General features: G+C 40.0%; 1 protein-coding gene across 1 annotated transcript in view; it reads right to left on the minus strand.

Annotated features, from left to right (window-relative positions):
* TMEFF1 (transmembrane protein with EGF like and two follistatin like domains 1) overlaps positions 1–12,513 on the minus strand; it is a 100,259-nt gene that overhangs the window by 4,016 nt on the left and 83,730 nt on the right. The window contains exon 9 of the mRNA XM_025359999.1: positions 982–1,140. Coding sequence (XP_025215784.1) covers positions 982–1,140 — 159 coding nt within the window. The remainder of the gene's footprint in view (positions 1–981; positions 1,141–12,513) is intronic.

Genomic DNA, 12,513 nt, shown 5'->3' on the forward strand with positions numbered 1-12,513 from the left:
GTATTTGATATGCTTCAACCTTCTGCCCAGAATAATGCAGGGAAGTGGAGAGATGATGCTTATGAGACTTCTGAACTGAATCTTAAAGAAAGAGGTAAGCAGGAAGAAAAGACATTACTGGGAAGCACAAAGACAACATGAACTTGCTGGATTTACTCTGACTTTTCTCAGGTCCAGTTCAGTCTGACTTATGTATTTCCACTCAGTTTAGAAAAGACTCATTTTATGCCATTGCAATCCAAATAAGTCATTTAATTTATGACAAATGGTTTTATTTATAATAGAGAATTTTAAAGCTTATTACTTATTGCTGCAATCCAGAAAATGAAGTAATGTTAACACAGTGATATCACAATAAAATTATCTTCAGCCTCTGATTTCTTCCTTTCTTATTATATTAACTGTGAGTAAAGTACATTCTTAGGGCATAAAACACCCTGCAGTTGTGCAGGGCTTAAAAATTTTCTGCATGGCTCTTCCATGCATGTGCAGACCATTCTAGAAATTCTAAGCCAGTCATGGTGGTTGACGCCTACAGTCTCAGCTACTCTGGAGGATCACTTGAGCCCGGGAATTCGAGGCTGCAGTGAGCTCTAATTGCTACTGCACTCCAGCCCAGATGATAGAGTGATGCCCTGTCTCTTTAAAAAAAAGAAAGAAAGAAAGAAAAAAAAAAAATTGCTACTAATATTATTTTTCCAAAATGCAGTGCTCAAAGACTGTATACAATCTCAGATCCCTAAATTCCTTTATCTCATTGACTATTCTCACTCCCTCTCTGCTTGTCACCCAGATATACTTGTAAGACTGGGAATCAGTCCTTGCCCGTATTCTAAAGAAGAAGGATAGAGAGAGACCACTGAAAACCTCTGGGAACTGATCATAGGATTTTTCCTAATAGATTGGTGGCCTCAAAGCATCTATAAATAAACAGTTGCCTGCCTCTAATTTAAAGTTGATATTTCTTACATCATTACCTACCTTGTTATGCACATTACAATTGCTACTATGATGGCGATCTGTACAGCTCCAATAATTGCTGCAATAAGAACATGAGTGAGCTTTTGCCTGCTTGGCACTACATAGAGAATACTAAAGTCTGTCTTTTCACAGTGCTGTCCAGTGTAGCCAGATTCACATCTGAAAAAGGAAAAATATATATATTCCTATGAAAATTACAAATTTTGATACTCCCAAGCTTTTACATTAAAAAATACAAAATAGTAATAAAATGTAAACAGGAATAGGAAATCAAGCACTTTCCTACAATCTGGGGGAAAAATGTCATTTGTATATTTCCCTACTGTCTTTTTGATATGCCTACATGGTGCTACTTTCATCTAAGTTATATCACATTAACTTTAAAGTTGCTGAATATTGTTAATATACATCCATTTTGTTATTCTTGCTTTTGCTTTTGGTGTCATATCTAAAAAAGTATTGCCTAATCTAAGGCCACAAAGATTTACTCCATTTTTTCATTTTTTAGATTAAATTTGCTTAAAAATTGACAAATAAAATTACATATATTTATCATGTACAATAGGGATCCTCAGCCCCCAGGCCATGGACCGCTATTGGACCAATAGCAGTTCATGGCCTGTTAGGAACCAGGCCACACAACAGGAGGTAAGTGGTGGGCAAGTAAGCAAAGCTTCTCTGTATTTACAGCCACTCCCCTTCACTCACATTACCACCCAAGTTCTGCCTCCTCTCAGATCATCACTGGCATTAAGATTCTCATAGGAGTACAAACCCTATTGTGAACTGCGCACACAAGGTTGACTGCTCCTTATGAGAATCTAATGCCTGATGATCTGTCACTGTCTCCCATCACCCCCAGATGGGACTGTCTAATTGCAGGAAAAACAAGCTCAGAGCTCTCACCAATTCTACATTATGGTGAGTTGTATAATTATTTCATTATGTATTACCATATAATAATAATAGAAACAAAGTACACAATAAATGTAATGCACTTGAATTATCCCCAAACCATCACCCCCACCCCTAACCCCCAGTCCATGGAAAAACTGTCTTCCATGAAACTAGTCCCTGGTGACAAAAGGTTGGGGACCGCTGATGTACAACATGATATTTGGAAACGTACAGACATTGTGGGATGGCTAAATCAAGCTAATTAATATATGCGTTACCTTGTATAGTTATCATGTTTGTGGTGAGAACACCTAAAATCTACTTTCTTAGCATTTTTTTCAAAATAGATACATAAAATTTCAAAATAGAAATACTCCATCCAGTGACTATAATATAGCTAGCTTATCTATTCCCAATTCTAAGACATGTCAGTTATTTTCAATTTTTCACAATTATAAATTAGATGTGGTAAACATCTTGGTGAATATGCACCTTTCTATAGTTAGTGTTATCCCTTAGGGCTAGGTACCTGAAAATTAGACTATTGAAAAAATAGGTATAAACATTTGCAGTTCTCTGAATATAGCATCAAATTATATGCAAGACACTTTTCAGTGTATAAAATATAAACATGTAAGATGCAGGGGTAAGATGAAAATAAGTTATTAATGACAGAAACAATGTCAAGCAGTCAAGGAGGTAAGCTGTAGGTGCTAATCTTAGAAATTATCTGAATTCCAATTAAAAGTAGATAAAAAGGGAACTGCATCAGCTGATGATAATTTGACAGGGAGAAATATTTAAGACACTTAACAGACAATTTACATTTTTAAGCTGACAGCAGTAAAATGTATAAATTAGCCAGTCTTCAGTTAGAACTGATTAATAAAACATTTGAAGTACAAAAATAGTATTTATTAATGTCCCACAACTCATTAACAAAAGAATTTGAGGCAGCTTATCACAAAGCACACATTAAAACAACAAAAAAGAAACGTGAGAGGAGGGAAACAGGGAAATCCAGTGGTAGTACAAGTCTACCAATCCAGTCCCTGAGGTTCCTAGACACTTCCCAGTACATTTCACATTGGGCTCTATGCTTCCCAGCAAACAAACAAACAAACAAAACACAAGCAGTGGGCAGGTATATAGGTCATGGAAGAGAACTGAGAGCCTAGAAATAAACCCACACATCTATGGTCAACTGATTTTGACAAGGGTGCTAAGATAACTCAATGGGGAAAGAATCGTCTCTTCAACAAATGGTGCTAACTGGATAGCCACATGTGAAAGGATGAAGCTAGACCTCTTCCTCGTGTCACACACAAAAATTGCCTCAAAATGGATCACAGATCTAAATGTAAGAGCTAAAACTACAAAACTCTGAAGAAAAAAACATAAGATACAGTTATTATGGAAAACCGTATGGGAGTTCCTCAAAAAATTAAAAATAAAACTACTATATGATCCAGCAATCTCATTACTGGGTATATAACTAAAGGAAATAAAATCAGTATGTTGAAGAAATATCTGCACTCCTATGTTTATTGCAGCATTATCACAATAGCTAAGATATGGATTCAATCTAGGTGTCCATTAACAAATAAATGGATAAAATAATGAGGTATATATACAAAATGGAATACTATTCAGCCATAAAAAAAAAAGGAAATCCTATCATTTGCATGGATGGACCTGCAGAGCATTATATTAAGTGAAATAAGCCAAGCACAGAAGACAAATACTGAGTGATCTCACTCATATGTGGAATCTAAAATAGTTTATCTCATAGAAGTAGAGTAGAATAGTGGTTACCAGGGACTGGGGTGGTAGGAGGTGGTTGAGGACATGTTGGTCAGGGGATACTAAATTTCAGTTAGATGGGAGGAATAAGTTCAAGAGATGTAGTGTACAACATGGTGACTATAGTTAACAATGTAGTGTATTCTTGGAAAATGCTGACGATTCTAAGTGCTCTCACCACAAAAGTGGTAACGATGTGAGGTAATGCGTATGTTAATCAGCTTGATTAGACATTTCACAACGTATATATATTTCCAAACATGATGTACATTATATATATACATAATTTTGTCAATTTTTAAATACATTTAATTTTAAAAAGAGAATAAAACATAGGAGTAAATCTTTATCACCTTAGATTAGGCAACAATTTCTTAGATATGACACCAAAAAGCAAAAGCAACAACAACAACAACAACAAAAGATAAATAGCACTAAATCAAAATTAAAATCTTTTGTACTTAAGGACATTATCAAGAAAGTAAAAAGACAACCCACAAAATGGAAAAAAAATGTAAGTTCCATATATCTGATAAGGGACTTACATCTAGAACATATAAAGAACTAATACAACTCTATCATAGCCAAAAAATAAAAGAGCAAAGGATGTATACTGACATTTCTCCAGAGAAGATATACAAATAGCCAATAAGCACATGAAAAGATGCTCAACATCATTAGCCATCATGGAAATAAAAATCAAAGCCACCATATATACCAGTTTTTATAGTTACTAAGATGGCCTAAATCAAAAAGTCAGATAATTACAAGTGTTGACGAAGGTACTGTAGGGCATGTAAAATGGTGCAGCCACTTTGGAAAACGGTCTGGCAGTTCCTCAAAATGTTAAACACTGGGTTACCATTTGGCCCAGCAATTCTACCACTAAACTTTACCCAAGTGAAATTAAAACATGTTCACACAAAAACTTGCAAATGATCATTCAGAGCAGCATTTTTCATAATAACCATAAAGTGGAAATAACCTAAATTTTCACTGATTGATGATGAGTAGATTAAAAACATGTGGTTTTATCCATACAATAGAACAGTATTCGGCCACAAAAAGGAATGATGTACTGATATACGTTATGACATGGATGAACCTGGAAAATGTTACGCTAAGTGAAAACAGCTAGACACATGAGACCCCATACTATATGGTTGAATTTACATGAACTATCCAGAATAGGTAAGGCTATAGAGATAGAAAATAAATTAGTGGATGCCTAGGGCTAGGGAGCATGAGAAGATTTGGGAGTAAAAGCCAAAGGGTATGAGGTGTCCTCTTGAGGAGAAGAAAATGTACTAAAATTGATTGTGGTGATGGTTGCACAACTCTGTGCATATACTAAACACCAATGGAGAAGGAAGGAAGGAAGGCAGGGAGGGAGGGAGGGAGGGAAAAGAAGTAGGACAGTTGACACAAAATACAATCTCCATAAAATAAAAACAAATAAGTTGTTCAAAAGAAGCACAGTAATCAAACAAGTTGTTCAAAAGAAGCACGGTTGTTACTGTTATGAAACTTAAGGGAACTTAATCTCATTGGTCCTCATTTAAAGAGGGCACCTTCTAACATAAAGAACAGTATCCTCAACAACACAGCTGCAGTAAATTCTATGATATAATGAAGTCTCATGGGATTTTTAAAATAATGTCCTTCATGATAAGCTAATGGACAATAGTCAAAGCTCAGTAAAATAAAAGCAGTTCCATAGGGAACTGTAACAATGTCCTAGATATGCAGCTCTCTAATGGTTTGGCTTAAGCCAAATATTAAAATCTGAGTATCAAAAAGAATGAATATGCCATATATCATCGCTGCAGTTCTCCCTGGGTATTATTTTCTCCAACTGACTTTTGGTTATACTATCTGATATGGTTTGGCTGTGCCCAACCCAAATCCCATCTTGAATAGTAACTCCCACAACTTCCATTATCGTGGGAGGAACCCAGTGGGAGGTGATTGAATTATGGGGGCAGGTCTTTCCTGCACTGTTCTTGTGATAGTAAATGAGTCTCATGAGATCTGACGGTTTTAAAAACAGGAGTTTCCCTGCACAGGCTCTCTCTTTGCCTGCTGCCATCCACGTAAGATGTGACTTGCTCCTCCTTGTCTTCCCCCATCACTGTGAGGCCTCCACAGCCACGTGGAACTGTAAGTCCAATTAAATCCCTTCTTTTGTAAATTGCCCAGTCTTGGGTATGTCTTTATCAGCAGTGTAAAAACAGACTAATACACTCTCCTAATACCTAGAGCACTAACTTCTAGGTTATTACTTCTTCTTCTGTTACTGATTAAAGGCAGATCCAGGGATTCAGTCCTCCACTTTCTACTTTCATCTCAAACACCTTCCACAGGCTATCCTATTCACTCCCACTGTCTCATGTGTGAATTCATTCACACATTCATTTACAACAATTATTGAGCACCTGCTATGTGCCACCTACTGTGGTGAGCATTTGGGATGCATCAGTGAACAGAATCGATAAAGATCCCTGGCCTGCTTACCAGCTACCAGAAGAAGAGTGTCAATAAACAAAGGAAGTGAATTAAATGGTTATGTTAGAAGGTGATAGATACTATAGGGAATGTGGGGTGTGGAGTGTTAAGGGAAACTGCAAACACCAGGTATGAGCCAGGAAAATTGCAGGAAGGGAGGGTTGCAATTTTAAATAAGGCAGTCCGGGTAGGTTAAGAAATTGACATATGCCAGGCATGGTGGCTCACGCCTGTAATCCCAGCACTTTGGGAGGCTGAGGCGGGCTGATCATGAGGTCAGGAGATCGAGATCATCCTGACTAACACAGTGAAACCCTGTCTCGACTAAAAATACAAAAAATTAGCCGGGCGTGCTGGCGGGCACCTGTAGTCCCAGCTACTCGGGAGGCTGAGGCAGGAGAACGGCGTGAACCCGGGAGGCAGAGCTTGCAGTGAGCCAAATTCCTGCCACTGCACTCCAGCCTGGGCGATAGAGCAAGACTCCATCGCAAAGAAAAAAAAAAAAAAGAAAAGTGACATATGAGTAAAGACTTGAAGGAGGTGAGGAGTCTGCCATGCAAACAACTGGAAGACAGCATACCAAGCAAAGGAAGAGCCAGTGCAAGTGCCCTAAGGTGGGAGCACCACGCATGCATGGCATGCACAAGAACAGCAAGTGTGGCTGGAGAAAAGGGGGTGAGGGGGAGGAGAGCCAGACAGAGAGGTGAAGAAACAAAACTAAGTAGGGCCTTCTGCACTGAGATGAAGGAACCGCTGGAAGGGTTTTAGCAGAGGAATGATATGAACTGGCTTTTATATTAAAAGGCTCACTCTGCACTTTGGGAGGCCAAGGCAGGTGGATCACCTGAGGTCAGGAGTTCGAGACCAGCCCGGGCAAAATGACGAAACCATCTCTATTAAAAAATGCAAAAATCAGCCTGGCCAATGTGGTGAAACCCTGTCTCTACTAAAAATACAAAAAATAGCCGGGTGTGGTGGCGCACGCCTGTAATCTCAGCTACTCAGGAGGCTGAGGCGTGAGAATTGCTTGAACCCAGGAGGCAGAGGCTACAGTGCCCTGAGATCACACCACTGCACTCCAGCCTGGGCAACAGAGTGAGACCCTGTCTCAAAAAAGGGAAAAAGAAAAAAGGCAGGGACACTCACTCTGTCTGCTGTTTTGATTATGGACTATAGAATACAATCACGGAGGCTATTGCAAAAACTCCAGGGAAATATTGGCCTGCACTAGGAATAGCACTGGCAATGGTGAGCAGTAATCAAATTTTGGAGATATTCTGAAACAGAATTCCCAGCTGATTGGATAAGAAAGAGAAGACAGAGATACATCAGAGGGTGTTTCGTCTGAGCAACTGAAAAGATGGAGTTGGAATCAACTGAGATGAAGAAGGTGGCAGGTAAAGCAGGTTTAGGGAGGGAGAACAGATCAGGAGATCGGCTTTAGTCCTGTTGAGATTGAGGTGTCAGACATCCATGTGGAAATGTAAAGGAGGCAGATGGATCTATGAGTTTCAAATTTGGCAGAGAAGTCTGGGATTTATGTAAATTAGGAGTTATTAGCATATGTCATGGAAAGCCCTGAGACTGGACAGAATCTCTAAGGGAAGAGGACTAGGACTAAACCCAAGTACACTACTACATTGAGAGGTCAGGGAGCAAAGAGGGAAGCAGCCAAGAAAACTGGAATGTCCAGCAAATCAGGAAAAAAACAACAGACAGTATAATTCTTGACACCAAGTGAAGAATGCATATCACACATGAGGGGGTGATCAACTGTGTCAAATGCTACTGATCATTCAAAAGTAATTTGAGACTAAGTACTGACCACTGAATTTAGAAATGAGAACAGTCCCAGTGGAGTATTAGGGACAAAAGCTTGTTGGGGTGAGTTCAAGAGAAATGGGAAGTGAGGAACTGGAGACAGACTTTAGGCAACTCTTTCGAGTTCTATGAAGGAAAGGAAACGAACAGGACAGTAACTGGTGGGAATGAGAATGAGCAGTTTTTCCCAAGATGGAAAAAATAAAAGTTTATCAATATATATGAGATATACTGATATCAAGTTCTATGACACAGAGAAAAAGGGAGAGGATTGCTGGTATGTGATAGTGAAAGTGTGTGCAAGTTCTCATATTGCTTCCATTTTCTCAGTAAACTTGGAAAGAAGATCAACAGCCAAGAGTGAGGATGAGAGAGGAGGTACGGCTAATCTGAGGAGAGAGGAGAAGATACAAAGAAATCCTATAGGAGAGGAGGAGAATGCATAAACTGCAGGTGTAGAATGACTGCCGGCACAGCATAAAGGGCCCACCTTGAGACCTATAGATATGTCAGTGAGACTAGTTAACCTGGTGGTGTGCTTTTCACTGATAGCCATGATCAGCTGCATGTATAGGTATGCAGTAGGTGGAGAGCTGGGAGGAACCAGGACTACAGTTTTGGCAAGTGAGTATGATGAAGCAACAGAGGAAAGAGGGATTCAAATGCAAATGGAACTACAATGACTGGCCATGGAATTTACACTAACGAGGGAGGGGAAGAGAATATCCAGGGTGTGAGGGACACTGAAAAGTTGATAGGATCAATAAACGGGAAGGCTAGTGGGATAGAAGAATTGCTAGGTAGAAAGTAAAATGGATATGGTAGAGAGGGAATGATTCTCAAATGTATGTCTTCAATCACATCTCTCTCATCAGTTCCAAAACTAAAATATATCCAGCAGCCCACCAGACATCTGTAAGCGGATATCCCACAGTCATCTTAGACCAAGCACGTCAAACTGAATGTATCATTTCCCCTCAAACCTTCTCCCTCTTCCCAATGCATTTCCCACTCAATCTTGTGTTAGCCAGAAACCCAGGAGACTCTCCTGACTCTTCATCCCACTAACCTCCACCAACCCCCAGGTTCTCGTGCTCATATCCAACCTAACAGGTCGGTCACCAACATCTATGAGTTCAACCACCTAATGATTTCTCTGCAATCCATTTATTTTATCAGCCTCACAACAACTCCTTCATACTTAATTCAGGCCCTTACTTCTTACTAAGTCTCCTAAATTTTCTAATCTGCTTTCCACAATGTCACCAGAGTGACTTTCAGATTTGATCGCAGCATTGCTACTTAAAATCCTCTAATGGTGTCTCACTGCCTTTACAATAAAAGCCAAGCTCCTGGGATAGGCCAAATGTTCCTATAAGATCTGACTCTTCCTCCAACAATGTCCCCCACCCATCTTCAGGCTTGCATGCCTTTTCTGAAGTCCCAAATCGCCTCATGTATACCTGTGTATGACAGCATTTTTCATATTATAATTACTTGTCAGTCTCTTCCACCAGGTTGTATGGTTTTTAAAGGCAAGATCCCTGGATCTCTGTCATAGTTGAATTTGACACCCCAATATCAGGGAGAATTTGGCATTAATACATCAATCAATCAATAAAAAAACAAATCAGGCCAGGTGCGGTGGCTCATGCCTGTAATCCCAGCACTTTGGGAGGCTAAGGCAGGTGGATCACCCAAGGTCAGGAGTTCGAGACTAGCCTGGCCAACATGGCAAAACCCTGTCTCTACTAAAAATAGAAAAATTAGCCAGGCATGGTGGCACACGCCTATAATCCCAGCTACTTGGGAGGCTGAGGCAGGAGAATTGCTTGAACCTGGGAGGGAGGTAGAGGTTGCAGTGAGCCAAGATTGCACCACTGCACTCCAGCCTGGGCAACAGAGCAAGACTCCATCTCAAAACAAAAACAAAACAAAACAAAAAATCAATGGTACCATAATGCTAGAAGATTTTAACCTAATAATAGGACTATAGCTAAAAGCTGTTTATCCTTACTTGTTTACTGCTATACACACACACTTACCTACTAGCAGAAGTACAAATATCATGGCCTGATTCCTATAGACACGGCACAGATTCAGACAAAAGAAAAAGATCAACTGCTTTTAAGGAGTTACAATTGTGCAGAAAAGAGATTCTTTGGCATTTAAGATACTCCTTTTTTTTTTTTTTTTTTGAGACGGTATCTCTCTCTGTCCCCCAGGCTGGAGTGCAGTGGCGCGATCTCAGCTCACCGCAAGCTTCACGCCATTCTCCTGCCTCAGCCTCCTGAGTAGCTGGGACTACAGGCGCCCACCACTGCGCCCGGCTAATTTTTTTTTATTTTTAGTAGAGATGGGGTTTCACCATGGTCTCGATCTCCTGACCTTGTGATCCGCCCGCCTCGGCCTCCCAAAGTTACAGGCGTGAGCCACCGCACCCGGCCGATACTCCTCTTAAAAATTTATCATCATGACATGTCATTCAAAAATATTTACTGAGTTCCTACTGGGCTAGGTCCTACACTAGGCACAGGGAAAATACTGGTTAACAAAACAAAGAGCCCCTAATGGGCTTACAGTCTAATAATATCAACTGCTGTTCACTAAGTACATACTACATACCAGGTATTAGGCTAAGCACTTTACATATATTATCTCACTTAATTTTAACAACATGAGATAGGTACTATTACTATTCTACTTTAAGAAAGATGAAAATGAGGCTTAGATATTTTATGTATAAACTTCCAAAGAACACACAGACAATAACTGGCCAAGTCAGTGTATCCAATTCCAAAGCCTTTAACCTGTACACCATTCAATCCTCTTACTTTCAGTTAGTAAAATACTAGAAAATGATCTGGTATCACATCATTACCAGAACATGATCCTCTCTCTCATCCTTCATTTAAGTATCTTGAAAGATGCACCATCCTAAGAGGACAAGATCCAAACCTCTATCAAGCTATCCATGACACTGTAGGATGAACATGAAGAGCCCACTGTAAGATTTCGTTTTTAAACTGGCTTGGGCCAGGAGCAGTGGCTTACGTCTGTAATCCCAGCACTTTGGGAATCTGAGGCAGGCAGACTGAATGAGCTCAAGAGTTCAAGACGAGCCTGGGCAACACAGCGAAACCCTGTCTCTACTAAAAATTAGGCTGGGCACGGTGGCTCACGCCTGTAATCCCACTTTGGGAGGCCAAGGCGGGCGGATCATGAGGTCAAGAGATCGAGACCATCCTGACCAACATAGTGAAACCCTATCTCTACTAAAAATACAAAAGTAGCTGGGCATGGTGGCACATGCCTGTAGTCCCAGCTACTCAGGAGGCTGAGGCAGGAGAATCACTTGAACCCAAGAGGCGGAGGTTGCAGTGAGCTGAGATTGCACCACTGCATTCCAGCCTGGCAACAGAGCAAGACTCCATCTCAAAAAAACAAAAAACAAAAAATTAGCCAAGCATGGTGGCACGTGCCTGTAGTTCCAGCTACTCAGGAGGCTGAGGCAGGAGAATCGCTTGAACCTGGGAGGCTGAGGTTGCAGTGAGTCAAGATTGCACCACTGCACTCCAGTCTGGGCAACAGAGCAAGACTCTGTCTCAAAAAAAAAAAAAAAAACCTGGCCTGTTATCATTCATACAGCTGGATTTTTTAAATGTTCACACACAAAAAAAGAGGAGGTTAGGGTTCTTCAAAGACAAGGAGAACTTTCAATCAGGGAAAAGCAAATGTCTTAACAAAGAACTATTCAACCATTAACAGTTTACAGTGTTTTGTTTTGTTTCTTGTTTTTTAAGCAGGAGAAAGGCCGGGGAAAAAAATCAGCAGCAGGGAGCTAAAGAAGTAGAAGGACCCAAGATACTAGATTTCCAATTGCTTCCTCTTATTTTTTGGAAAGATTCACTGGCTTCTAGGTGGACCAAACAAAGGAAAAGTATACTATTTCTCCATGTTTTGATGTTTTGACTAAGAAAGGAAAAAAAGGATCTGGTCAAACTCTAGGAGGCAAGGGTAAGCAAAATGACAGCAATGTCCCCTTGTCTATAGAAACATCACCTGGCTAACTAGACCAACATCAAGTAGATGATGAGCTCCTAGCAGCAGCAGCAAAAAAGTGTATCCATAGACAGGCAAGAGCAGCAAAAAACACTAAGATCATTAGGTAGGGTACTGGAAAGTCTGAGACTTAGTTTTTTCCCAGCTCTATTTCTAACTTGCTGTTGACCTTGAACAAGTTACATAACCTCTCTGGAATCAGGGAGTTGAGGATTTACGCCCTTTCCATTTTCATCTCTCAGTTCACACCTGGTTCTTCGTCCCCATCCCCTTATTTTTAGAAATCTATTTTAGCACCTATTTTATTTGAGTTACATGTTCTCTGTTCTTAATACAGTCTTTAGTCCCTCAACCACCTTGTGACAGATTGCCTAAAAACCAAAATAGTGTTGGAATATGGCACATTTATTTTTTATATTAAAAATGCATAGTATTATATTTTAA

Source organism: Theropithecus gelada, chromosome 15 (genome assembly GCF_003255815.1).
Source record: "Theropithecus gelada isolate Dixy chromosome 15, Tgel_1.0, whole genome shotgun sequence".
In the NCBI taxonomy this organism is placed as follows: domain Eukaryota; kingdom Metazoa; phylum Chordata; class Mammalia; order Primates; family Cercopithecidae; genus Theropithecus; species Theropithecus gelada.